The following is a 25,880-nucleotide window of genomic DNA, read 5'->3' on the forward strand; positions in this document are numbered from 1 at the left end:
TCAGCCTATGTTTCATCACCTGGAAAATGGGACACTAATAGTACCTCCCTCAGAAGATTGATGTGAGGGTTAAATCAGATAAAGCATGTGACAAAGGCTTTGTAAAACATCGTGCTATCTGGCAAACACCTGTTGGTATTACCTTTAGGAGAGTGACAGATTTAGACAGTTTCAAAGAAAACAGAGAAAAGCTAGTTTCCCACTCATTGGTATTTTTGATAAACTTAAAGCTTTCTTTCAAAAAATATTGTTTGAAAAAAGTGAGAACTCTAGGGAGGAATAACAACAGTCATATAGAACATTTCCCAAGTCCACCAAGCATTCGTGTCATCCTGGAGATTTTTGAAAGCTTTGGTTCACATGTAAAATTAACAAACCTAAATGTCTCCATCCACAGGCACACCAGAGAGCTGGTGAACCCAACCCCATGAAGTGGCAGTGTAACAGCCCTGTGACCTGAGCCTCACCCCAATGCCCTACGGCGTGTCACAACTTCCAGACCAACTGTGATTGGACCAAGCTCTTTACTAGGGAACATTTAACGATGAAGGAGAATGCTGCTAAGACACACCAGCCAGCAGAGAGAGGGAAGGTGATCCAGCCTCTATCATGGCAGAGAAGATCAGGACAGACGGAGAAGTGTGAGGCTGGGGATGAGCTCACTGTCAGGTTTGTGAAGAGATAACTAGGCTAAAAAGTTTCTGTGCAGGCATCACACTGCAGCACAATAAGAAGGAAGGAAAAGTGTCTTTTTTATGGTCTAATCAGAGGCAAAGATTAGAAATTTCAGGAGTCAACCCAGAAATCAAAGAGGTATAATGACAATGAAGCTTGAAGACAAGCATATAGGAATTGGGAGCCTTCTGGAAGAGGGTCAGCAATATCTGGGTAAGAAGTATCAAGCCAATGGGAAACCAGTGGCAAATGGGAGAGATGAAGTCTCCGTAAAGCAGGAGGCAAATGGGAAGTGTGGCATGCCCAGAAAAAGTCTCAACGTGTACAGCTGGCAGGAGATCCAGAAACACAATCAAGAGACTGATCAATGGTTGGTGATCAATCGCAAGGTCTACGACGTTACTAGCTGGGCCAACAGGCATCCAGGGGGGAGACGAATCCTCAACCACTATGCTGGGGAAGACGCCACGGTAAGGAACTCAAAGCTCTGCCTGCTCTCTTCCAGCTGGTGGGTGGCTGGGACTTGGCTCTCTTCCCAAAAGCATTTTGAGTACGTGCTCAAACTCCACAATTGCTCTTTTCCTCCCAGACCAATTCTTCAGGATTCCTATCCAGCAAGAACCTGAAACCAAATAAGCCTCAAGGCCTAGCTCCAACTTTGGGATGGGCTCAGATGCTGACAGTGGATACTGTTTGTGTATTTTGAGTTTTGTTTTGTCTTGGTGTTTTGTTTTGAATTGGAGTCACTGTTTGTTTTCTAGTTTAGTAGAGTTGACACAATATTTCATTAGTTTCAGGTGTACAATATAGTGATTCAACAACTCTATACACTATGTCATGCTCACCACAAGTGTGGTTTCCATCTGTCACTCTCTTTTAAGAAAGAAGTTACAAGTGGGTCAGAACATTTTGGGAAAAATAATGTCTATGTCCAACTAGAAATTTTCAGATTCTTATAAATGGGGTGTGTAAAAGAAAGAGAGAAATTCATCTGATAGGCATCAAAATGTTATTAATAACAATAATACAAACCTACAATTAAGGATAGTGCTTTTCTAATCCAAATCACAGAATCAGCTCAGACGATGTGTTGGCAAAGATGCAGGTCATCAAACACCTTGGAAATAACTGATAAACTCACTCAGCTTGAGACAGCTGAGCTGATAAATCTAACTTTCTGATGACGTTTATCTCTAAGAAGTTAGGAAAAAAACATGACTCCATATCCAATTCTAGCCAACAAGTAGTAATTAATTAATAAAATAAAAACCATCAGGACTTTAGGAGAAAATATCCATGCCACCTTGAAATTCATATCATAAAGATGAAAATCTTGAGCATATTCAACCATGTACCCTAGACTTTATGTAAGTAAATCCAAAAATGTTCAGAGAAAAGATTTGTGCAAAGGAAGATGGCTCAAGAAGAATGAGAGGCTTCAGAAGAGTTCTGACAAATGTAAAACTCCATAACTACTCAGAATCTGAGGAGCCTTGGCTAGCAACTGGATAGTGAACGTGGGAAAGTTGTTGAAATGCTCACAGCCTCTGCTTCATCGTTAGCAAAATGGACATGACCTTACCAATCTAACTGGTTTATGGTAAATGGGACTAATGCTTGCAAAGTGTTTAGCACAATGCCAAGCACTTAATAAAGTTTCATTAAATTTTAACTATTATGATTTATCTCACTGGCATCCATAGCCTCAGAGGTGTGATTATTATTTCCTGTTTACCTCCAGCTTAGAAATCTTGATTATATTTGGTGTCATCTGATTGGGAACAGAGGGACCCATGGTGGAGAAGCATCATGCTCTCTAGTGAAGGAGGGCAGAACAGAAGGGACCTACAATCAGAGGCTTACTCTACAGCCTAAGAGGTGTTTGCAGGGTGTGCCCTGAAAGGCAACTGTGGACCTAAGAAAAGTATAGTCTCTGTAAGCTGGCCTTCAACCTATGGCTGCACCAGCCCAGACGAGAGCACTGCTCTTTTATTTACATGGAAACTCTCCTTCAAGCTTCCACCCTCCTTATGAAAGGGTAATAATGATAGTCTTTCCCACAGGATCATTAATTCACTCATTCATGTAGTCAGCCTTTCTAAAATGCTTGTTAAAGGCCCAGCATAAGATTAAGAGTACAGGCTTGGGAATGAAAAGGCCTGATTTGTGCCGAAGCTCTACCACTTGCTAAGACTGTCTTGAGGAGGGTGCTGAAACTCTTGAAGCCTCGGCTCTTTTATCCAGAAAGTGGGGATAATAATACTTTCCTCTTAGCCTTGTGAAAGTCAGTAGTACGTATGGTGTTTGGGACTGATTAGAAACTGAAAAGATGATAGTGCTTTAGTTTTATTATTCCTTAGTTCTTCTGAGATGAGTTCTAATTCTCTCCAAAGAAAAGATTCCATAAAACAAAATTGGTACATCAGCCCCTGTTATTTCCCATGATATGATTTAAAACTAATGACTGAGTGCTAAGCATTACAGTCTGGACCCAGTCTTTTAATCTGATGAGAGTTTGTTGGGGAAAAGCCAGAAACAAACTGTAAGCCCAAGAATAACTGATTATATAGTTATCAATTTATCCATATGATGGGCTGTTTTGCAATTATTAAATGAGGACGACAAAGCATTTGAGGACAAGACATGCAAATGAAAAAATATTTGGCCACAAGTTTCATGTAAGGCAATAATATGTTCCGGGACATGAAAGGAATAAATGCAATCTTGTGATGCATATACATGAGCAGCATGTCCAGAACAAAGAAAGTAAGTTAAATATCCCGTGTCCTGGTCAACTCATTTCTGATCTTTGGACACCACACTCTAAGTAGGACACTGAGAAACTCAAGTTCTTTCTCATGAGGGTCAAAGGTCAATATGACAGGGAAAGAATGAAAAAACTTAGAGGAAATAAAGAAAAGTCTATCCAGCTATTTGAAGGACTACCATGTGGAAGATAGGAGAGCTATATGCCATTCCAAAAGGATGGCATGGAGCCAATGGAAGCAAAGCAAGGGCAGGAAGAAGAGAGGATGTGCGCAGAGGTGGAGTGAAAATAAGATTCCCATTAGGAGTAAACACCCAGCCAGAATGGGCATCCCAGCTTTGCCACTTTCTTTTTAGGACAATATTGGCACCTAGTAAGTGCTCAGTTAGTGTCAATGACTATCAAGGCATGAGGAAGAGAGGATGAAGTGACAGGAGAGAAAGAGAAAACAGAAAGGGGAAGGAGAGAAAAGGTGTTGAAATCTGAGCCATGTCTCCGTCTTCCTCTTCCATGACACATAATGACACTTCTCTAGTCATCATCTCTCCTCACCCCCAATCATCACAGCAAAACCAACCAGGATTTCTAAGGTGTTGGTGATGAAAGTAATAATCAGTAATAGTAGTTGCATCTTCTCTGGGTTGTCAACATTTCTTAAATAATCTGGTCCTCAGTGGAACAATGACTAAAGTAGAAATTAGGTGGAGAAGTAGAAAGAAGGGAGGGTAGAGTAATGGAGTAGTGGAGTAGTGGAAAATAGGTGGAGAAGTAGAGAGAAGTGGAGAGTAGAAGAGAGAGAGGGGTGTTGAGGTGCTAACGGGTAAATATGGGCCATGAGGAAATGCTTTCTTTCAGAAAGACCAGTCTGGCACCTAAGTGAAGGTTGAACTGAAGAGTCAGCCAAAACTAAGGAGGAAGCCCAGGGAATATGTTAAAGATCTGAACAACGCATTGACCACAGGAATGAAAAAGAGGGGGTGGCTGCCAAGGATGTGTAGGAGACATAATTTATAAGATGTAGTAAGTGATTGGTTGAGTAATCAGGGAGAAATAATCTGGCTGACTTGTGCATATGTGACATAGGGAACGGAGTGGCTATATCAGAACGGAGTGGCTATACAGAACAGGGAAGCCAGGAGGATGAGCAGGTTTGGGAGGGAGATCAGAGAGAAAGAGAGAATTGGGGCTGGAGCTCAGCAGAAAGTATCTCAGAAAAAATTTTGGTATAGGGAAAAGCTTTGAAATAATGAAAGTTCTCAAACAATAAAATGAGTTGCTGTGTAAAAATAGCCCTCTGCTTATTCCTATGGGTGAAGGGGAACCTGGGTAACTTCAACTTTTCTATTCTGAAAAGGTTTTCTCCCAAATAAAGGGCAAAGACGGTATTCTCCTAACAAACTGACCTATTCACAACTCATGCACTACCCAGAATATGAGGAGATTTGTTCTAGCCTTTGCCTTGGAGCATATGAGACTTGAGAAGGGTAAGCATAAGAGAAATTACTCAATGATGTGGGAATGGATATGCGGTTGGGTGTTGACTACTCTGGTGAACTTTTCTGAGGTGAGTAAATAGAAATCCATGTTCCAATTATCTTGTTTTGTGATTCTGTACACATTTGTGTGTACACATTCACCATTGGTGTTTTCTTTCCTGAATTTGGGAAGTTTCAACCCACCCCAGGCAAACTAATGTTAATGTTAAAAAGCAATCATTTATTGATTTATTTATTTGGTCTGATTTCCAAAGCCCCAGCTCTTAGCCACTAGGCTAGATCCTCAGTAAGGTTTTAGAAGGACTGAATAAATGAATGGGAGAGTTAATAAACCCATTGGGCAGAGTGGGTGCCATTACTATCCATATTTAGAAGAAAAACTGAGGCTTGAGAAATAAGTAATTTGCCCAATATAAAGCAGCCTTCCTCACTACCCTGCACTGTGCCTTAATGCGAACTAGGAAGGCACACTCCTTCAGTGGTTGTAGCACAAGATTTGGCAAACGGAATGCTTGCTGGATTTCAGCCCATACACACCCTCCTGTCTAGGTGTCTTTGTGAAAGGCACAGCCTCTCAACAGTACCTAAGTTGTAAAGGCAGGGTTAGTCAGAAGGACTTTCCATAATTTTCTCTTCCTGTGGGGATCACACTTTTACAATAAAGCACATCTCTCCATCTCCCATTGAATAACAGCAAAGAGTTAGCAGGATTTCTAAGCTATTTGTGAAAGCGAAGTAATAATCTTTCCTGTGTTGATATCGTTTTATAAATAATCAGTTTTGGATGAGTGTTGGGACAAATTTATGGGTAGATTAAGCAGGATTTTGGTTGAGAAGGTAACCAAAAGGCTGCCAGGTAAAAATGGGAGATATTGGGTAGGGAAGATATGCTGGTTCTTAAGACCTGTATCCTCTGAACTCAACATATTTGAATGTTTCTAACTTTTTCCTTGTTGGAGAAATCCTATATTCTCTTCATTCTTCATTCTATATCCTCTTCATTCTTCCTTTCCGTATTCACCAGGCATCCACTGATAATATGCCATATTCCAGGAAGAGTGAGACAGTAGGCATAATTTAATCAACAACACATGGCCTTAGCCTTCAAAAATTCTTAAATACCTAGGAATAAATTTATCCCAGAAGGTGAAAGACCCACATACTGAAAGATACAAGACATAAATGAAAGAAACTGAGGAATATATAAATAAATGGAAAGACGTTCTATGCTTATGGGTTGGAATAATTAAGATTGTAAAAATGCCCATACTATCCTAAACAATCTACAGGTTCAGTGCAATACTTGTCAGAATTCCAATGGCATTTTTCATAGAAATAGAATAAACAATCCTAAACTTTATATGGAAGCATAGAAGACCCCAAATAGTCAAAGCAACAATTAGCAATCTTGGGAAAGAACAAAGCTGGATTTCACTACATGCTACAAAACTACAGATGAATGGATAAAGAAAATGTGACACAACACACACACACACACACACACACACACACACACACACAGAGGAATACAATTCATCCATTAAAAGGAATGAAATCTTGCCATTTTCCCCAACATGGATGGACCCAGAAGGCATCATGCTAAGTGAAATATGTCAGACAGAGAAAGACAAATGTCATATGATGTCACTTACATGTGGAACCTAAAAAAGTAAACAAAAAACCAAGCTCATACATACAGAAAATGGATTGGTAGCTACCAGAGGCAAGAGGTATGTGGGAGGAGAAAAGGGTGAAGGAGTTCAAAAGTACAAACCTCCAGTTACAATAAGTAAGTCATGAGGCTATAATGTACAGCATGGTGACTATAGTTAATAATACTGAACTGCATATTTGAAAATTGTTGAAAGATGAAATCTTAAAAGTTCTCATCACAAAAGAAAAAAAATATGGGGGCGCCTGGGTAGCTCAGTCGGTTAGGCATATGACTTCAGCTCAGGTCATGATGTCATGTCATGGGTTCGAGCCCCGCGTCAGGCTCTGTGCTGACAGCCGGCTCAGAGCCTTGAGCCTGTTTCAGCTTCTGTGTCTCCCTCTCTCTCTGACCCTCCCATGCTCACGCTGTCTCTCTCTCCCTCTCTCTCTCTCTCTCTCTCTCTCTCTCAGAAATAAATAAAACACTCAAAAATGTAAAAGAGAGAGAGAGAGAGAAATTGTGGTAACCATGTAAGGTGACAGATGTTAACCAGACTCATTGCGGTGATTATTTTGCAATACATACAAATATCAAATCATTCTGCTGTACACTTGAAGCCAAAATAATGCTATATGAATATTATACTACATTTTACAAAGAAACACAAAAAGACCAGCAGAGAAGGGGCAAGTACACAGCTTCATTACAATATAATTTGAAAGGCTATAGAAGCTAGAGGAGCCCAGAGGAAAGAGTAAATAACTTTCCTGAGTTATGGGGAGGCAATTTTTAATCTGAATCTTGAAAGGTGAGGAGGAGTTTTTATAGAAAGAAAACGGAGGAAGGTGGTCAAGACAAAGGAAACAGAATGTACAAAGCTTCAGAACAATAAATAGGCATGGAACGTTTATTGAATGGGGAGAGGTCAGGTCTGGTGGACAAGATGGTTCCTGAAGGGTAATGGTTAAAGGTAAGCCTGGAGAGGTCGGTTGGAGCCAGAGGCAAAGTGATTCAGGCTATTAAGACCTACTGCGGAGAGACATCATTACTATCTGCCCAGCAGATACATACTGATTTTAGCATCATCCAAACAATCTGGCATCACTTCTCTCTTAAGAGGCCTTTCAGAAAAGGAATTATACATGTTATGAGTGAAATAAATCTTTATAGCTTCATGGCTTTAAAATCACATAGGTTTCAGTTCAAATCCGGGCTTTAGTATCAACCTATTTATTGTGGCATTTTGAACAAGACGTTTGTCTCCTCTGAGACTTGGTATCTTTATCTTTACAGCAGAAACAGTGGAATCTCATAGATCCAAGGTGATGGTTATGAATTGGCCCAGGAAAGGATATGCAGGATATGCTCAACAGACGTTAGAACTATCCCCTCTTCCTTTCATTTTACCCACTCTCCTTCCTTCATCAAGAATACACTTGCCCAAGAGTGTTAATATAGCCTGTTTTTACAGGTCTTCAAAAAGAGGATTTCACTACTTCTACAATATCCAGACTTTACTAGGAAATTCTTTTACATCGAATATCTAAGACTGCTCATCAGTACAATGAAGAGGTCCACATAGCAGGGCAATGCCTACTATGCTGGAAAACTCTGTTTAGGATCTGTTATCACAGTTTTGCCTGCAAATCTTGCTGGGAATCAGAAAAAACAATGAACTCAGAAGGTTACTGTCAACACACTGTTTCAAGACTCTGCAAGACTGCTCAGAGTAAAACAAAATTTCAGTGGCTTCCCTTTCTTCTACACTCTTATCTTAATCCATCAGAAAGTATTTCATCCTAATCTGCTCTTTAACAAGTAGAATATGATTTGCCAATATGAATCATTCTGAAATACTTTAATTCCCTTCTAAATCACTGTTATGGCTCTCTTCCTGGCTCAGGAAACTATGTTGTAGACTTGCAGAATGTGACAGTTAAGAAACACCTTTGAAATTATATAGTGCAGAATTTTCCAAGGGGGTCAGAGGAAGTATGCAGAAGCAGAATGGACAGTAGAGACTGGACTGGTTCTAGCAAATACAAAATCCTTTTTACATCATTGAACATAGAGATTGTTAGGAGAAGTCTAAAGAGTTGATACTGCACCCTTCTAATTAATCTTATTCATTATATAAACATCTTTTTTTTTACTGTTTTATTTATTTCAGAGAGAGACAGACAGTATGAGCAGGGGAGGGTCAGAGAGAGGGAGACACAAAATCTGAAACAGGCTCCAGGCTCCGAGATGTCAGCACAGAGCCCGATGCAGGGCTCGAACCCACGAACCATGAGGTCATGACCTGAGCCGAAGTCGGACGCTTAACCCACTGAGCCACCCAGGTGCCCCTATATAAACATCTTCTTATAAAGCAAGATTCTATTTAGTTCTTAGATTTTTCCAAAGTTCCTTTACACTTTGAAGATGGGAGATTCATCATATTCACTAAAACAATTCAGATCATACCACATTAGGTTTTAGAGAATATGAAGAAAGTCTTTGAGTTGCTATATTGAAGAGTACGCAGGTAGTAAGTTTTTAGCAGTTGAAGTATATATGCAAGAAAGATGGCTAATATGTTGACTTGATTAATCCCTACAAAAATTTTATGAATTGCTTGGCTATTACTATCATCTTTATGTTAGAGAAAATAGAAGCACAGACAAGTTCAAGAAACTTGTCCACAATTCCATAGCTATTAAGTAGAAACCAGAATTTAGGTGCAGGAAAACCACTCCAATGTCCATTGTCTTAGTACTATGGAACACCAGTGCTTTAAAGTCATATGTATTGCTTCCACATATTCAAGTTATAATATTGGTTGTATTTCCTCATTTTTGATTACTCCTGTTCACAAATCTGCAATAGCAGAAAGGCTGAGATCTACCTCTTGGAGAATTCTCCTTCCCTCTAATCTGTTTAGCGTGATGGTTGCTGCGTGCTGCTGTGTGAGCAACTTCCACCAAGCCTGATGTTGGGTTTGAAAGATTCACCATGGCTCATGAACTCAAGGAAATGAATTCTTTGGGTGCTCAATAAAGTAAACAGTGACCTTTTCCAATGCTCAAGAATATCCTGGCTGTGGTGGGCTTGTCTAATGAAGCAGTGCATCAAGTAGGTGGATCTCCAGCATGAGGTTTTCATAGAGTATTTACAAGGGTAATTTTGATTATTCAACTTGAAGCATCAACCTGGAGTTAGAAGAAATCCTAGAGTCTGCTGATTCCCAAGATGGGCACAGGATGAGGTAAGGAAGGGAGCTCTTCTGTAGATAAGCATGTGTCTCCTAAGCCTCTAATAATTCTCTGTGATTTACAGGATGTATTCAGAGCCATGCACCTGGACCTTGACTTTGTAAAATTGTACCTTAAACCACTTCTCATTGGAGAGCTTGCCCCAGAAGAACCCAGCCAGGAGAGAAACAAAAGTGTGAGTGGGGTCTCAGGATCCAAAAACATGTGGAAGGATGGGGACAAAGGCCAGTTGATCATTTCCTGACATATCCAAGTATTTATCCTTTTTTGTGAGAAACTCACCATCATGTCTGGGTGAGCCTGTAATAGCATAAATGAGTAGTTTCTACAAATTACCAAACAATGTCATCCTCCTTAGACATTCAGAACCATTAAACCTCTGTGTAAGAAGGAATGAGTTGTCTGGTCCCACAGCACACAGAAGCTCTGTGTCTCTAAGTACCTCCTTTATGCCAGGCAACTACCAGATACAATTTTTGTCCAGTTACTGCTTAGAACTGTTTGAAGTCTGTGACTATATTCACTGTTAAAGTTCCATGAAAGCAGCTAATATGTATATTATCTCTGTGTCCTCAAGAATCACCTGCACAGGATCAGACATGTAGTAGGGACTCCATAAATAGATATTAAATGAAAGTTGTGAATATATCCTAACAACAGCCCTTTTTACATTTGGTGAAATTATAGTCCAGGGAAAATAAATTACTTTCTGTAGGTCCCATAGCTGGTGTATCAGGGAACCTGGATTCCAAGTCACTTCTTTCTGGCCCCAATCCCTCAGGCATTCCCAAGGAAGGGTGCCACTCTTTCTTTCTCTAATACTTTGGCTACCTGAAGTACTGGCTTCCAGAGGACAGGGTTTTTGTAAGGTTAGACATTCACTAGAATGATTTTACATAATGCTTAAAGGGATTTTGACTAATACTGAGCATTTCTTTTTTTTTTTTTTGAAATTTGTTTTCTTTTTTTAAAAAAATATTTTTATTTATTTCTAGGGGGGAGAGAGAGAGAGACAGCATGAGCAGGGGAGGGTCAGAGAGAGAGGGAGTCACAGACTGAAACAGGCTCCAGGCTCTGAGCTGGCAGTCAGCACAGAGCCCGACGCGGGGCTCGAACCCACAAACTGCGAGATCATGACCTAAGCGAAAGTCGGACGCTTAACCAACTAAGCCACCCGGGCACCCCTGAAAGTTGTTTCCTTAAAACTGCTTACATTCTGTGCAATTCTTCTGAAATAGCTTTTACCAAATATTGATCTATATATCACTGTAAGGAGGATAGAATAAGGATTATACTTCTGCTTCAGGAAATGAGGAAACAAACTCACTGGGGAAGAGGTAGATTCTGAAGACACATAACTGATTTTGTGTAGACCTCAGACAAACACTTAGGCTCACGCCTCAGGTCTGTGCATCCTGCACAGCTATGTGTCAGGAAACACAGCCCTGTATTTGGCAATGAGGGCTCTCTGAGAGCACACAGCTTAGATTCACAGCCCAGCCTTGCCACAGGTTGTATGGATTTAGGCCAGTCCCCTAACGTCCCCATTGCTCAGTTTCTCTCTCTAAAACAGCAACAACAGTAGCACCAACTTCCTACGAGATATTGGAGGATTATGGAAAGAGTTAAAAGCACTTAAGGGGCTTAGAACAGTGTCTAGAAGATAGTAAATGGTTAATAGAATGTAGATACTATCATCATGAACTCACTCGTGGCACCAGCAATTGACAGACCTCCAGATATGTCCCCATCATTTAAAGCAGGAGGTTCTATAATCTGATGAAAGCTTAATTGGTTTTCCTAAAATGTTCTTTAAGGAAAAGAACATCCACTTATGGTTAAGAACTATAAGACAACCATTAGTTATCTGAAAGAATATTGGTTTATGGGGGGAAAAGTTCTGCCAAAAATTTTCTTTAGTACGTCTATGTAGATACTGAGATGTGTGTGCGCGCATCTAAAATAATACATATATACTCAGATATATGTGTATAAACAATCAGTATGAGCACAACACTTGTGTCAGAGCATAACTTGAATTCCTGCCTCTATCACCTACTTGCTGATGATTTCAGACCAGTGCTCTTCTGAGCTTGCTATCCCCTTACTCTGTACAGTAAATGAGTTGGAAAGGATGACCAGGTTGGCAGGCACTCTAGAGATGGCCTCTTAAAGTTATCCATGGCCACCAAAGTTCCAAAGTTGATGGGGTCTTGAGAGACGACCCCAGGAAACAGATCTCTTAAAAGGTGAATCAGTGAATTTTGAAATGAAATTTTTTTATTCTAGATTTATGTGCATATGTTTTCTTTTTATACTGAAAATTTCTTCCTTTCATGTATCTGAACAAATCCTGCTCTCTTTCTTATACTCTGACATATTTCATTATGTGAACTGCCCTGGTTTCTAACCCATTCATTAGTCATTAAGCAAAGAGGTATTTCTTTTCAGCTCTTGCACTGCCTCTATAGTCTTACTGGCAAGCTTGTAAACCAATACTAGCCTTGCTCATGCATCCACACGCACATATTCATGTTACACAAACACAGGACCAGGAAACTCCCACTCCTGCAACACATATCAGCAGATACATACTAATGCCAACAGAAATCCTGCCCTGTTTCTAGGGGTCCATCAATCAGCTCACAAGAAAGTCATCCTTTGATCTAATCCAAGTGAACTGCATTTTTCTATGTTCATCATCTTTAATGAAAGGGCCCTTTGCACATACTGAGCTGCTGTTGATGTAGAAGATTCTGTGTAAACTGAACCACTTACTACTGTAACACAGATCCATATAGACAACACAGTTCCCCAAAGTATAATTGGAGATCCATCAATCAATACCTGAAATAATACTGATGGTTTAAAAGGCAACTGTTAGACACAATAACCATCCTCAAACTCCCCCCCAAAAAACCCTCTAATTCTGAGCTAGAAAATAGTTAGAAGACAGTTTACAAACTACTACTCACCTTTCTCTTCTCCAGAAAAAAAAATGTTATCATAACTTTTTAAAAAAAGTTTTGTTTGTTCATAGTTTTATGTTTTTAATTTTGCTCAATTAAATGTATTAATATAATTAAATTTGTATTTATAAAATTAAGGTATTAATAAGGTAATAGAATGGATTATTGTGTTCATTTGTGATACTTGAGGGAATTAATTCCTTTCTTGAACATTTATTTCTTAGCCCCAGTTGGTGAAAGATTTCCAAGAACTGCGGAGAACATTAGAGGCCATGAACATGTTCACTGCCAACCCAGTGTTCTTCTTCCTTCACTTCGTCCAGATCTTGATTTTAGAAATCCTGGCTTGGTTAATGGTGTGGTATTTTGGCACCGGCTGGCTTGTGACAATATTCATTTCCTTCCTTCTCACAATTTCCCAGGTAAGCATGTACCCTAAAACCAACCAGTGGCTTTAGGGGAAGATTCAGAATTGTTTCCTTCTCCCTTTCGACTTGTCCCAGCTGCTGCCTGACACTCCCTGGCAAGCTACTAATCAGCATCTGACACCAGCAAGTTACCACACCTTGCAAGACCCCAGTCTTTTGTCTGAAAAATGGGGATAATAATTTTTATGGAAATATTCTCTACTAAACAAGTTATTGTGAAAACTCCTGGCATAGTGACTGGCACATAGGAAGTATTTAATCTATGACAGGTGCTGGTCTTATCACAATTTTATCCATACCAGTTCAGTAACTTAAGTCATTTCTCAGCCATGTAACGCTCACCTTTATCTTTTATTCATCTTCCAATGAACAGAAAAATATAAAGAGGTAAACCAAGAAACAGATTCTTAACTATAAAGAATGAACTGGTGGTTACTATAGGAGAGGGAGTGGGTGGATGAAGGAATATGTGATGGGGATTAAGGAGTGCACTTGTCATGATAAGCACCGGGGGTTGTATGGAAATGTTGAATCACTATACTGTACACCTGAAACTAATATCACACTTCATGTTAGCTAACTAGAATTTAAATAAAGCTTANTACATAGTAGGCCTTCAACAGCATTTGCTGAGTGATGGCTGGCTGGATGGATGGATGGACTATGGATGGATGGATGGATGGATGGATGAATGAACCAAGGTAAGAGTACAGGACTGCAAAGAATGGGTTCTAGCTCTGATTCTGACAAGGCACCCTGTTCGGTCTTGACTGAGTCATCTTCTACCTCTCACTCTCAGTTTTCTTATCTGTAATATTAGGAGATAAACTGGATGTCTGTTTTTCTATGACATTCTAGGATTTAGTGACTCTGTACTCTGGCCCAGATGGGGTGAAATGCTTCTGAGCCTTCCCTAAGCCAAATCATGCATTCAAGCCAGCTCACTTTAGGAAAAACTCATAAGCATTGACTCAGAACCGACTTGTTTTGCCTTAATACAGTGGTTTTATATTGAACTGAAAGATATTTAAAATCAGTGTTATCAACCCTCTTTCCAGTTAAGCAAGCTAAGTAAATTAAGTAACACAGAGTTAGATCTGGATTCATATTAGAATTATATCTGTTCCTCAAAATGGTTAGAATGAATAACATAACGTCATTTTATGTGATAAGTTTCATTTAACTGGAATATTCCTGTAGGTACACAGTTCTGCCCTCTATGTACTAGTGCTAGGTTGATAAGTGTTTCTGTACCCCGTCAGAAATGTTTACCACAGAATAAAAACAAAAATAGTTTCTTATGTCCTGATGAGAATTAAGGCAATGGGCCCTCCCCCTCTCCCTCCCATGTTTTGAGGAAAATGAAGACTCATGTGCCCTGGAGGTAATTGACAGCTGACTTGGTGCCAGTATATGTAATATTTCAAGCTCCACCCTTGCTGGTGCTTTTGAAAATGTCACTGCTTTCCCACTGGTCCAAATTTGTACACAGCTGTCTCTGTACAAATTATGTTGCCAGAAACACTTTTGCATTAGTTGAAATGAATAATAACCTTGGCGACTCACTGTTTGCAGGTAAAGCCAGTGATTTGTGAGCAAAATGAGTGTAGGCTTCAATCACGTACAGCATAGGAAACTACCTGCAGGAAGGAAAGGTGAACAGAAGGGAGGTAACAAAGAAAATTGTAATATAAGCAGCAACAACTTCACCTTCTACATACATCACAATTTTAAACTTCAAAACTGGACTTGCTATCAATGTACCCTTGCCCTGAGGGTTTTTTGGCATTTTCACTGACTAGCTATGTTGGTAATTGTGTATGTCTGATCTTTGCAGTGTTTGTGCAATACAAGTCCTTCTGAAAGCACACCATGAAATATCTGCACATATTTTGGACTTCTGTGCAATGTTCCAATCAAAATGGACTCCCTGTAGCATATTTTTCAACTCTCCCTCCCCAAGACCCAGCATGCACAGTTTGAAAACTATAAGAATCAAGTATTATATTAGAGACAAAGAAAACATTTGATACTAAGACCTGCTTCGAAAATCTGGCCTATCCTCTTTCCATGACTACACCCTAAAATAATTTGGGGGGGAAGGAGTTTCAAACATGTTATTATAATATTTTTCTCATCATTTCATAGATGAGGAAATTGCCCAAGGCCATGCACACCCAGTAGCAAGGCTTTGAATTCAAGCCAAAAAATGACTTCAGACCAGTTTGGATTTCTTATAATGCACGAAGAAAGGATCTAACTTGGACATGAGGAATGACCTAGGATGGTTCTTATATGGAATTTGGTGCAGGGGCAGCCTATTTGCATGTACCTGATAATCTTCACTTCCCAGTGGATCACTCTACCCCTTGCCCCTAGTGATTGTGGCTTCCAGAGTGAGGGGTGAAGGTAGAGCCAACTGCTTTAGATCACACCCATAATTACTCTGATTAGTGTTCTACATTCCAGGACCTTGAGCTCTCAAGGTCTTCTCCCTGACCTATCACGAATCAAAATTTGTCTCTCTTATTACCAACTTCCACAGATAGTCATTGACTGCAAGAGTACAGTTAAAATTTTGGCTCTCAAAGGATTTAATTAACACGGTGAATCACTGCTTATTGCAGTGTCCTTGTTTGTCTATCACTCCCAAAGTTTGTATGTTTCATAAGTATGAGAACCCCATTTTATCTAGCTCTATATTCCAAATGCTTGGCTCAGTGTCTGCTGCATGGGATGCACTTTAAAATAAATCATGAAAAGAGCAAGTGCACAATTGTAAGAGTGAGTGGGTGGCACGCAGTCTGATGGGAGAAGAGCAGAGTGCAATGGAGACCCCATAGAGGGAATAAAAACTGATGAGTACATGTTCAGTTTGACCTATCATGAGACATCCAAAAGGAAATGTTTGGAAAGTGATTTCCCTTTCAAGCGTAAGAGTCAGTGGAGAGAAGTGGGATGGAGGAAGAGAGATTCCCCTATAAGGACAGTAGGGAGTGTTAGAGGTGAAAAGAGACTATCACTCCTGAGAGATGGGTTCGGGAGGGATCTGCTAAGGGAAGGCTTTACAGCAAGGCTATGGAAGGCAGTATTCACACGTGCAGGTTTTCAAACATGCCCATCCCCCTCAACCGTGGAGGTAGTGTCCAGACCTGCATAGTCCAACAGAAACATAATACAAGCCTCATTAAAATGACATAAATCATTTTAAATTATCTAACAGCCACATTTTAAAAGACAACTTTATTTACTATATATATTCAAAATATTATCATTTCTACATGGAATCAATGTAAAAATTATTAATATGATATTTTACTCTCCTTTTTTCATGCTGAGTCTCAAAATCCAATATTATACGTGTCCTTGTCATCTTAAGTTGACTGGCCACACTTGAAGTGCTCACTAACCAGCATGTAGCTCGTAGCGATCATATTGGACAACGAAGATCTATGCAAGTCAAATATGCAATAAAAAACAAATACTATTTATTCTTATGTAAAAATTAATGTAATGGGAAATGGAATACCTCAACATGCCAACATTTTCCATACATCCTCTCGTGTCTCCTCAAACAACCCATGGAAGTAAATGTCATTATATTATACTTACCTAAGATGCAATAGAATTTCAAAGAGGGCAAAATTTACCCAAACATAAAGCAGTATACATTCAGGATTGAAAACACATTGATGTGCTTCCAAATCCTTCCTCTGATAAAACTTTCACACTATCATTGAGAGAGAGAGAATCACACACACAACCTAACCAGAGATGATTTGAGCTCAGAACCAATTAAATTATTTTTATTCTCATTTATCTTTATATGAAGTCATGGAAGCCTGAACATGCAATATTCTGAGCCAAGCCCCCTACAAGATTATTTCAGATCCATGATTCACTTAAATATTCAGGAAAGCAGGATTACTAGTACCATTTTTCTCACAGAGCTAATTAAAGTTTTAGAGTTGAGTTTTTTAATTTGGAAAATAAGAATATTCTCTGTTGGGGCACCTGGGTGGCTCAGTTGGTTAAGCGTATGACTTTGGTTCAGGTCATGATCTCATGGTTTGTGGGTTCAAGCCTCGCATCAGGCTCTGTGCTGACAGCTCAGAGCCTGGGGCCTCTTTCAGATTCTGTGTCCCCCTCTCTCTCTCTGACCCTTCCCAGCTCACGCTGTCTATCTCTCTCTCTCTCAGAAATAAATAAAACGTTAAAAAAAGAGAATATTCTATGTCTTACTTATCTTCAGAATTTTTAAAATGAGGACTCCCCCAAAAAAGAAGGATGGGAAAACATTTCATTTCAACAGGTTTTTTAATGAATTTTCATGATCAGGATTTATGATTTTTATGAATTTTCCTGAATTTGTGTTCCTGAATCCTATAATTGTCTGTAGGTTTTGAAAGGCTCTGTCGACATGGAGGAGGACACTTGGGATGAGCACTGGGTGTTATATGGAAACCAACTTGACAATAAACTATTTAAAATAAAAATTAATTAATTAATTAAATAAAAAAAGAAAAGAAAGTCTCTGTCCAATGAGCTATTCTGTGATGCAGCAGTCAGGGAGCAAGTTCCAGAAGCTCGGATATCTTACTTTGACTTTGGAGATGCATGTAGAAAACTCTGAGAGTGAGGGACATTTCAGGAGAGACATCTTGAAGCTAATGGAACCTCTCTTCTCCTCAGGGCTTGTCAACAACCTGGTGGAATAACCGACACTTGCAACATCACGTAAAAACAAACGTTTACCCCAAAGACCCAGATATTGATATGGGTGCACTGTTCCTGCTTGGAGAATTACAACCTGTCAAGGTATATTTAGAACTCCTGAGCACACGAGAAATGTTCCCAGAAGTGATTCCTGGAAACGTCTATAGTCTTGTCCCAGAAAGATGGAGATGGGGGATCCGACTTTGAGTACCTTCTCAGAGCATGCCATCTTCTTTACGTCCAGGATATAGACATGAAATAACTGAATTTGAGGCTGTACAAATAGAAGGATATGTAGGCCACGTGATTGTATGACCTTAAAGGACGTACCGCCAACCTCCTACAGCAGGAAATATGATACCTTGTATTACCCTGCTTGAGCAATCCTGGTGACAAAACAGATCCCTGCCCAGTGGCCATCACTACCTCTGAGGCAACATAGGTTACTGTGAAGTAGTGAAACCAGAGGACTAAAGTTGACAATTATTCTCCAAAATTTAACGAGAATATGGAGACATTCTCTCAGAAAACATGTCAGTATTTTCAACAAGCACTAAGTCACAAATATCTGAATACCTAGCCATCTCAACTAATTCTAGCTCAGTGAGAAAAGTCTGTGCTGATGTTTTTCACTTCATGTTCATTTGGTTCATTTATACATGAACCACAGCCCCAATGCTTTGTATGATATTTAGAGATTTCACCTCTCATTTGGATTTGCTAAACAATAGAAAAAGGAGGGGAAAAGTCAACTCCAGAATTTGTCAGTTGTTGATTTTTTTAACCTCAACTTAAAATCATGTAAAGGACTATTACCAAAATTTAAAGGACAAAGTCTCACTTAAAAAAAGGAGGTACAAAGATAACTACAGAAAGATCTCTTCTCCACCCCCTGGCCCCCGGGAAAGTGGTAGATCCTGAGAGTCAGGTGCTTGGAAAAAGGCTGCTGTTTCCTGAAATAATTTAGGAGTTTTCTTAACAAATAAAAGTGTAGTTCTGTCAGTTGCTGCCTGAACTTTGTGTTAAATAAATCAAAAATTGTGCAACTTTTTGAAAATAAGTTTTCCCAGCTTCAGAAGACTGAACCTTCTTCTCCAGCTGAATTAGGAAACAAACTCTTGACTAGATTAAAAAACATCTCTGGTTGTGATTACAAATCAGTTGCTTTTGACAGTAGCTCCACAAATAAGTTGGACTTGCCTAATGATGGTGAAATCTTATGCTCATCAACAAATTATGACAATGCCACTTTGATTTCTTTACTCATCCCCACAGAGCAAGAAGGATTTGTCAGACTGAATTTTTTAAAAATGTTTTTATTTACTATTGAGAGACAGAGAGAGACAGAGCATGAACATGGGAGGGGCAGAGAGAGGAGGAGACACAATTCGAAGTAGGCTCCAGGCTCTGAGCTGTTAGCACAGAGCCCAATGCAGGGCCCGAACTGCAAGTTCATGACTTGAGCTGAAGTCAGACACTTAACCGACTAAGCTACCCAGGTGCCCCTGTCTGACTGAATTTTATGAAGCAGGCTGCCCCTCCCTAGAAGTACCTCCTTAAGGCTATATTCAATATACATGCTGCCTCTTCACAAATGATACATTTTATAGCAGCTTTGGGGACATGTTCCTAGGCTTTAGGATTCTGTGTGATATGGTTTCAGAGCCACTGCCTGAGACAATGTTTGAAATTATTTAAACTCTAAAATTCAGTCGTTTTATGTTAAAAAAAAAAATGGTTCTAGTGAGCCCTGAACTTTTTCTTCCATCTCACTTTACTGCCAATCTTCCTACCATTTTCTTCAAACATTCTACATGCCAGGTCCTGGACTCATGTTCTGGAAGACTTAGAGCCCTCTTTTGGAGTGATACTCAAAATCAGTCCTCCATCTAAGTGTGCTAGCTCCCAGAAATTTCCACCTGCTCTTTTTCCCGTGTTTCCCACTACTTAAATATCTGGAGGTTTGAGAGTAATTGCAAAGAGCTCTTTTAACATTATCAGCATGCTATTTCTTTTTATCTATGACACTAAGAGAAGGAAAGGTCAACCTTACTATCCAAATATGAAAAGAAGACTATCTGCAGGAAGGGAGGTATCAACAAAATGGAGGAGAGCAGATATCAAGCACTGCCCCTAGTGTTGTGACCAAGTGAACATACAGTAAAAATATAGAGCAGAGGTAAATTTTCATTTTCATTCATTCATTCAACTAAACAGTTACTGTATGTTTATTAGGTACTGGAGATATAACCATTACCTTTATGGCTCCCCTCTGGGTATTTGCTGTTCTTACGCACTGAGCATAGACTACATTAACTGAGGAGATGCCTAGAAAATTAATCACATTCCCAGCATTAAAAATTTATGTAATATCATTACACCTTAGAAATAATACATCACAGTGTGAGATCCATGATGAGAACACAAAGAAGGAAAGATGGGACAGATAAGAGGGGCCATATCTATATCTTTTATCACATGACCATTTGATAAATATCTGTTGAATGAATGAATGAATGGAGATGGAAACAGCTTCAAGCAGAATTCTAAACACGATAGTTAAAAGGAGCTAGGAAAACTTATCATAAATATTCCCTTTTGATCACCACTTCATTGCAGAGAAGGAAAAATGTTTTAAAATGGCTTCCATAGGATTTTTTTTAAAAAATCACAAACCCCATAATCAAATGCAAAAATCACCCACATTTAATTAAAGCAAAAAGATTCTGCAGTATTTCCTCTTATTCCCGTTCTGGTTCTTCCTGAGCCTCAAGAGTGACAGCCAATAAATTCTAGCCATATGGCTCTTTCCATAGAGATTTTAAACACACACACAGCAATGTTCTTGAGTATAATGACCACAAGTATTGTTTCTTATTTTAGTTTTATGCTCTCTCCTTTCAGTATGGCAAGATGAAAATCAAATATATCAACTATGAAAAGCAGCACCTGTATTTCTACATACGTAAGTCTCCTTGGAGCCACTTTCCTTATCATCCCATGTCCTTGAAACAAGTGGTTGTCAAGCCAGATGGCACAACAGCAATGCTCTCACAGAGAGGCCAGCCCATGTTTTATTGTGACTTGGAAAAGCCATCATATCTTATTTCAAACTTCTTGGGGGTAAAAGTCTGAAAAGGAAAAATGAGAAAGCAAATAAGTATTTTGATTTTAAGGTGCATCTCCTGAGATGCTTCAGGAAGGATGGAAGTCAGGATGGCAATCAGGGGGCCTTACATCTGAGAGTATAATCATAGAAAGGTTAAATGCCTATCAAGAAGAAAAGAATAGTAGTTTATGGATAGGGAGGAAAGAGAAATAGGAAATGAATGCCAAACAATGAGAAAGAATGAAATCTGGCCATGTGTAGCAACATGGATGGAACTTGAGGGTGTTATGCTGAGCGAATAAGTCAGACAGAGAAGGACAGATACCATATGTTTGCACGTATAGGAGGATTATGAGGAACTTAACGGAGGACCATGGGGGAGAAGAAGGGGGTACTGCGGGGGAGAGGGAGGGAGGCAAACCATGAGAGCCTCTTGAAAGTTGAGAACAAACTGAGGACTGATGGGTAAGGGGGAGAGGGGAAGGGGGGTGATGGGCATGGAGGAGGGCACTTGTGGGGATGAGCACTGGGTGTTTTTGGAAACCAACTTGACAATAAACTACTAAAAAAAAATAAAAAGGAAAAGAATGCCAAAGCACTGACATTATGAAGCCAGAAAATGTAGATGCTCAGGAGTAAAAGGTACCTGAGAGTTACTGTGTGAGAGAAAGCTGGATGCTTCCATGGCCTACATACAGCTGCAGAAGATAATTATTGGACAGATATATATACATATATATACATGTATATATATGTATGTATTTTGGTTTTTTAAGGTAGTAACTAAAACTGCCAAGCAGCAAAATTCATTGATATCCTAGTACAGTCTAAATTTAACATGATAGTTTTTTTTAAAGAAAGCAAATACTCCAACAATCAACTGTAAAGATGTTTTAAAACACAAAGGAAACCTTCCACCATTCAAAGCTTATTTTGTAAGATAAAAGGTTTTTAATTTCTAAACTGCTATCATTTATATCAAAAAACTTTCAAGGAGACCATAACTGTTAAGACCTAGAACTTTGTTCAGTTTCTAAGTGGAGAGTACAGTGGCATTTCTAGTCAACTTTTGAAGCTCAGTAATCCTGTAAATGTTTAAACTCCCACTTTATAAACACAAGTCACTGGAAATCTTTTATGATAGTTGCACAGAATATAATTGAAAATCATATGTAGGTACAAATATATATAAATAGATATGAATGTGGGTTCAAGCTTGAAAGAAAATAGGGTAGCTACATAATTATGATAATTGATAAAAATATCAGTGAGCACCTAGGTGGCTCAGTCAGTAAGCATCAACTTCAGCTCAGGTCATGATCTCACAGTTTGTGAGTTCAAGCCCAGCATCGGGCTCTGTGCTGACACCTCAGAGCCTGAAGTCTTCTTCAGATTCTGTGTCTCCCTCTCTCTGCCCTTCCCCTGCTTGTGCCTCTCTCTCTCTCTCTCAAAAATAAATAAACTTTAAAAAAGATTTAAAAAATATCATAAGCAAAAATGTATTCCTCTTAACCAAAATCAAATTCATGACAGCTCAAAAAAAAACGTTTTCATTGGTAACACAATGAAAGGGAAAGATGATACTGGCACCCAGTGGATAGAAGCCAGTGGTTCTGTTAAACACCCTACAATGCACAGGACAGCCCCTAACAAGAAATTAGCTGGCCCCATGCTTTCAACAATAGCCGAATTATGGAAAGAGCCTAAATGTCCATCAACTGATGAATGAACAAAGATGTAGTTTATATATACAATGACATACTAGTTGGCAATTAGTTGGCGTTCTTTATCAATTAGAGAAAGAATGAGATTATGTCATTTGCAGCAATGTGGATGGAACTGGAGGGTATTCTGCTGAGTGAAATAAGTCAGTCAGAGAAAGACAGGTATCATATGTTTTCACTCATATGTGGATCTTGAGAAACTTAACAGAAGACCACAGGGGAAGGGAAGAGAGAAAAAAATAGTTACAAACAGAGAAAGTAGGAGGCAAACCTAAGAGACTCTTACTTAAAAAACTGAGGGTTAATAGGGGGTAGAGGAGAGGGGAAAGTGGGTGATAGACATTGAGGAGAGCATTTGTTGGGATGAGGACTGGGTGTTGTACGTAAGCCAATTTAACGTAAATTATATTTTTAAAAAAAGACCTTCCATTAAACTAAATAAATAAATAATAAATTAAAACATTTTTAAAAGTTAAAAAAAATTTTTTTACAAATAGTTTATTGTCAAATTAGTTTCCACATAACACTCAGTGCTCATCCCCACAAGTGTCCTCCTCCATGCCCATCCCCCCTCCCCCCCACATCCATCAGTCCTTAAAAAATTAAAATTTTTTAAAGTTAAAAAAAAATTAGTTGGCCCCATATGCCAGTAGTTTTGGGGTTGGGAAACTGTTGCAGATTATCTGATTTGCTCAAATGCTGGGCACCAGTAGTCATCTGTAACATGCTTGACCAGGATGGCCTATAGGCTTATTTTTGAGGGAAGGGGGTCAGTTCTCACTGCTGTCCCTTCTACTGCTGGAATTCTGCAACCTCATTCTATGATAGTCACCTTTTCCTTTTCCTACATGACCAAAAAGAGAAATGAAGACATCGGTGCCCCATTTTGAAAGGTAGCTGATCCCCAGCCTAACCAGCAATGCGTTCACATAATAAAAGCTGTTGGAATTGCTTTTCTCCCCTGTCTGTAGTGCTGCAATATGCCCTTAGCTCATGAGGAATGAATAAATGGTGTGGATTCACCGCACGATGCCCACCTCACAAAACTCTCTGCTCTTGGGCTGTTTCATTGTGTCTTTTTCCTTCAAATACCAACGTAGCATCTCAGGTACAAGTAAGTTACACTTAAACTGTCAAAAAGAAACAGAACTGGACATTTTTTGCAGGTGACAGGACAGATTTTATTCAGGCTTCCATAGTAGGGGAAAGGGACTTCAATATAAATTCAGCTCAATTCTGCTGAATCAAAAGTTGGGAGACCTTTTAAACACTGGGTGTGCTACAGGAAATTTCCAGGAGAGCTTGGTGGGAGGGAAAGTTGGTCAGTGTGATTAAGTCATCTGTATCTGCTGCTTGGTGTTTATGAAAGTTAGGTTCCCACCCCCCATACAGAGAGACTAGGAGACAGGGCTCTATCCTGGATGATTATATTCAAAGGAATAACTCCCATGAGCACCTGGGTGGCTCAGTAGGTTAAGCGGCTGACTTCAGCTTAGGTCATGATCTCGTGGTTCCTGAGTTCAAGCCCCACGTCAGGCTCTGTGCTGACAGCTCAGAGCCTGAAGCCTGCTTAGGGTTCTGCGTCTCCCTCTCCCTCTGCCCCTCCCTTGTTCCCACTCTGTCCCTCTTTGTCTCAAAAATAAATAAACATGGAAAAAATATCAAAGGAATAACTCCCAGGTCCTTGAGAAAGACATTTCTTGGTTGTAGAAGATCCATCTCAAAGACAGAGAAAGAATTTTACAATTGTAAGTTTTCTAAGGAAAAGGAGGTCCAAAGCCTATGGTCAGTTTGGGCTTGAACAAACAGTAAATTCATTTGGCAATGTTGAACTTTCTGAGGCAGAACTTTAAAAAGACTGGGGTCATCCCATAGACATGGCCTTAAGCTGTTAAAAACTATGCTCAAGATGTTTGTTCAAGCATCTTAGTGTGGGGGATGGACAAAATCATTTTTGCTAAGAGTTTGCAGAGTTTGAGAGTCTGCAATGTTGAGACATAGTGGAGAAAGAGGGTGCAACTAAAGTCTGACCAAGGACAGAGTTGTCAAAACTCAGCAGGATTCCAACACACTCCTTTGAGCAGCTTCCCCGGTGCCAGGGAAGAAGCAGGTAAATAACCATCTGGTCAGGAAGTGAGTATAGGTTTTAATACTTCTGCCACCTGGACATATTGTGACAGAGCCCAATCCTAAGGATTGTCATGGCCTGATGGATTGATTCCATGGACTTTCAGGAAGTTTGAAAGTTCACAGCAGGAGCTCTTCTGGGTTGCCTCCTTAAGAATGACTCAAATCTTCAAATCTTCTACTTCCTCAGTGTCCTTGAGAAAGTTTGAAACAAAACCTGGTTCAACCTCAGAGACTCAAAGAGCCCCGTAGGTTCCAGGATGTGGTTGTGGATCTCCACTTTGCATCTCTCCTCAGGAGCAACATTCCAGGAGTGGCATGTTAAGGAGATAGACTTCTGCTTATTTGCATTGGCACATTCTACTCACTTACTCTCCATCTTTTTTGTGTTCTTTTTCAGTGGGGCTCCCCCTCCTCGTGCCGGTATATTTCAATCTGGAATCCATCCAATTGATGTGTTTCCAAAGATGTTGGAGGGTGAGTAATTTGATACATCCTCTGAAGCTAGCTCTAGTTAAAAAAAAGGGAGGCGGATGTGAAAATGTGTGACACCTTCGAGATGTAGGTTCCTTGAATAATAAGACATAAGATTTCGTCAGTTCATGAAGGGGCCCTAGACCTGTGAAGAGGAAATGAACTTGTGTCCAGGGCATTTAACTGTCAATCACTGTTCACTGCAGGACATTGCCTGGGTCAGCAGCTTTTACATCCGCCATTTCATCACATTTGGTCCTTTCTATGGAATCTTTGGAACCATATTGCTCATATATTTCATCAAGTAAGAAAGCAAGAGTATTCTTTTATTCCTGTAACCCAGATGATCCTCTTATCTCCATTATCTGAGATACTTTTGATTAGCAGAAGATTGGGATACCACACCTCATTCTGTAACTGAGATATTTCACAAAAATATTTTTCTAAACATTGAAATAGTTGAATAAGAAGAGTTCCTTGGAAAAAA

General features: G+C 39.6%; 1 protein-coding gene across 1 annotated transcript in view; it reads left to right on the forward strand.

The window, feature by feature from the left end:
• The first annotated feature begins 818 nt into the window (after window positions 1-818).
• LOC144227355 (fatty acid desaturase 2-like protein FADS2B) overlaps window positions 819-25,880 on the forward strand; it is a 31,324-nt gene continuing 6,262 nt past the window's right edge. Inside the window, exons 1-7 of the mRNA XM_077759000.1 lie at window positions 819-1,145; window positions 9,911-10,021; window positions 13,040-13,237; window positions 17,936-18,061; window positions 20,864-20,924; window positions 25,320-25,396; window positions 25,600-25,697. Coding sequence (XP_077615126.1) covers window positions 819-1,145; window positions 9,911-10,021; window positions 13,040-13,237; window positions 17,936-18,061; window positions 20,864-20,924; window positions 25,320-25,396; window positions 25,600-25,697 — 998 coding nt within the window. The remainder of the gene's footprint in view (window positions 1,146-9,910; window positions 10,022-13,039; window positions 13,238-17,935; window positions 18,062-20,863; window positions 20,925-25,319; window positions 25,397-25,599; window positions 25,698-25,880) is intronic.

Source organism: Crocuta crocuta, unplaced genomic scaffold, assembly GCF_008692635.1.
Source record: "Crocuta crocuta isolate KB4526 unplaced genomic scaffold, BGI_CrCroc_1.0 scaffold982, whole genome shotgun sequence".
Taxonomy (NCBI): Eukaryota; Metazoa; Chordata; class Mammalia; order Carnivora; family Hyaenidae; genus Crocuta; species Crocuta crocuta.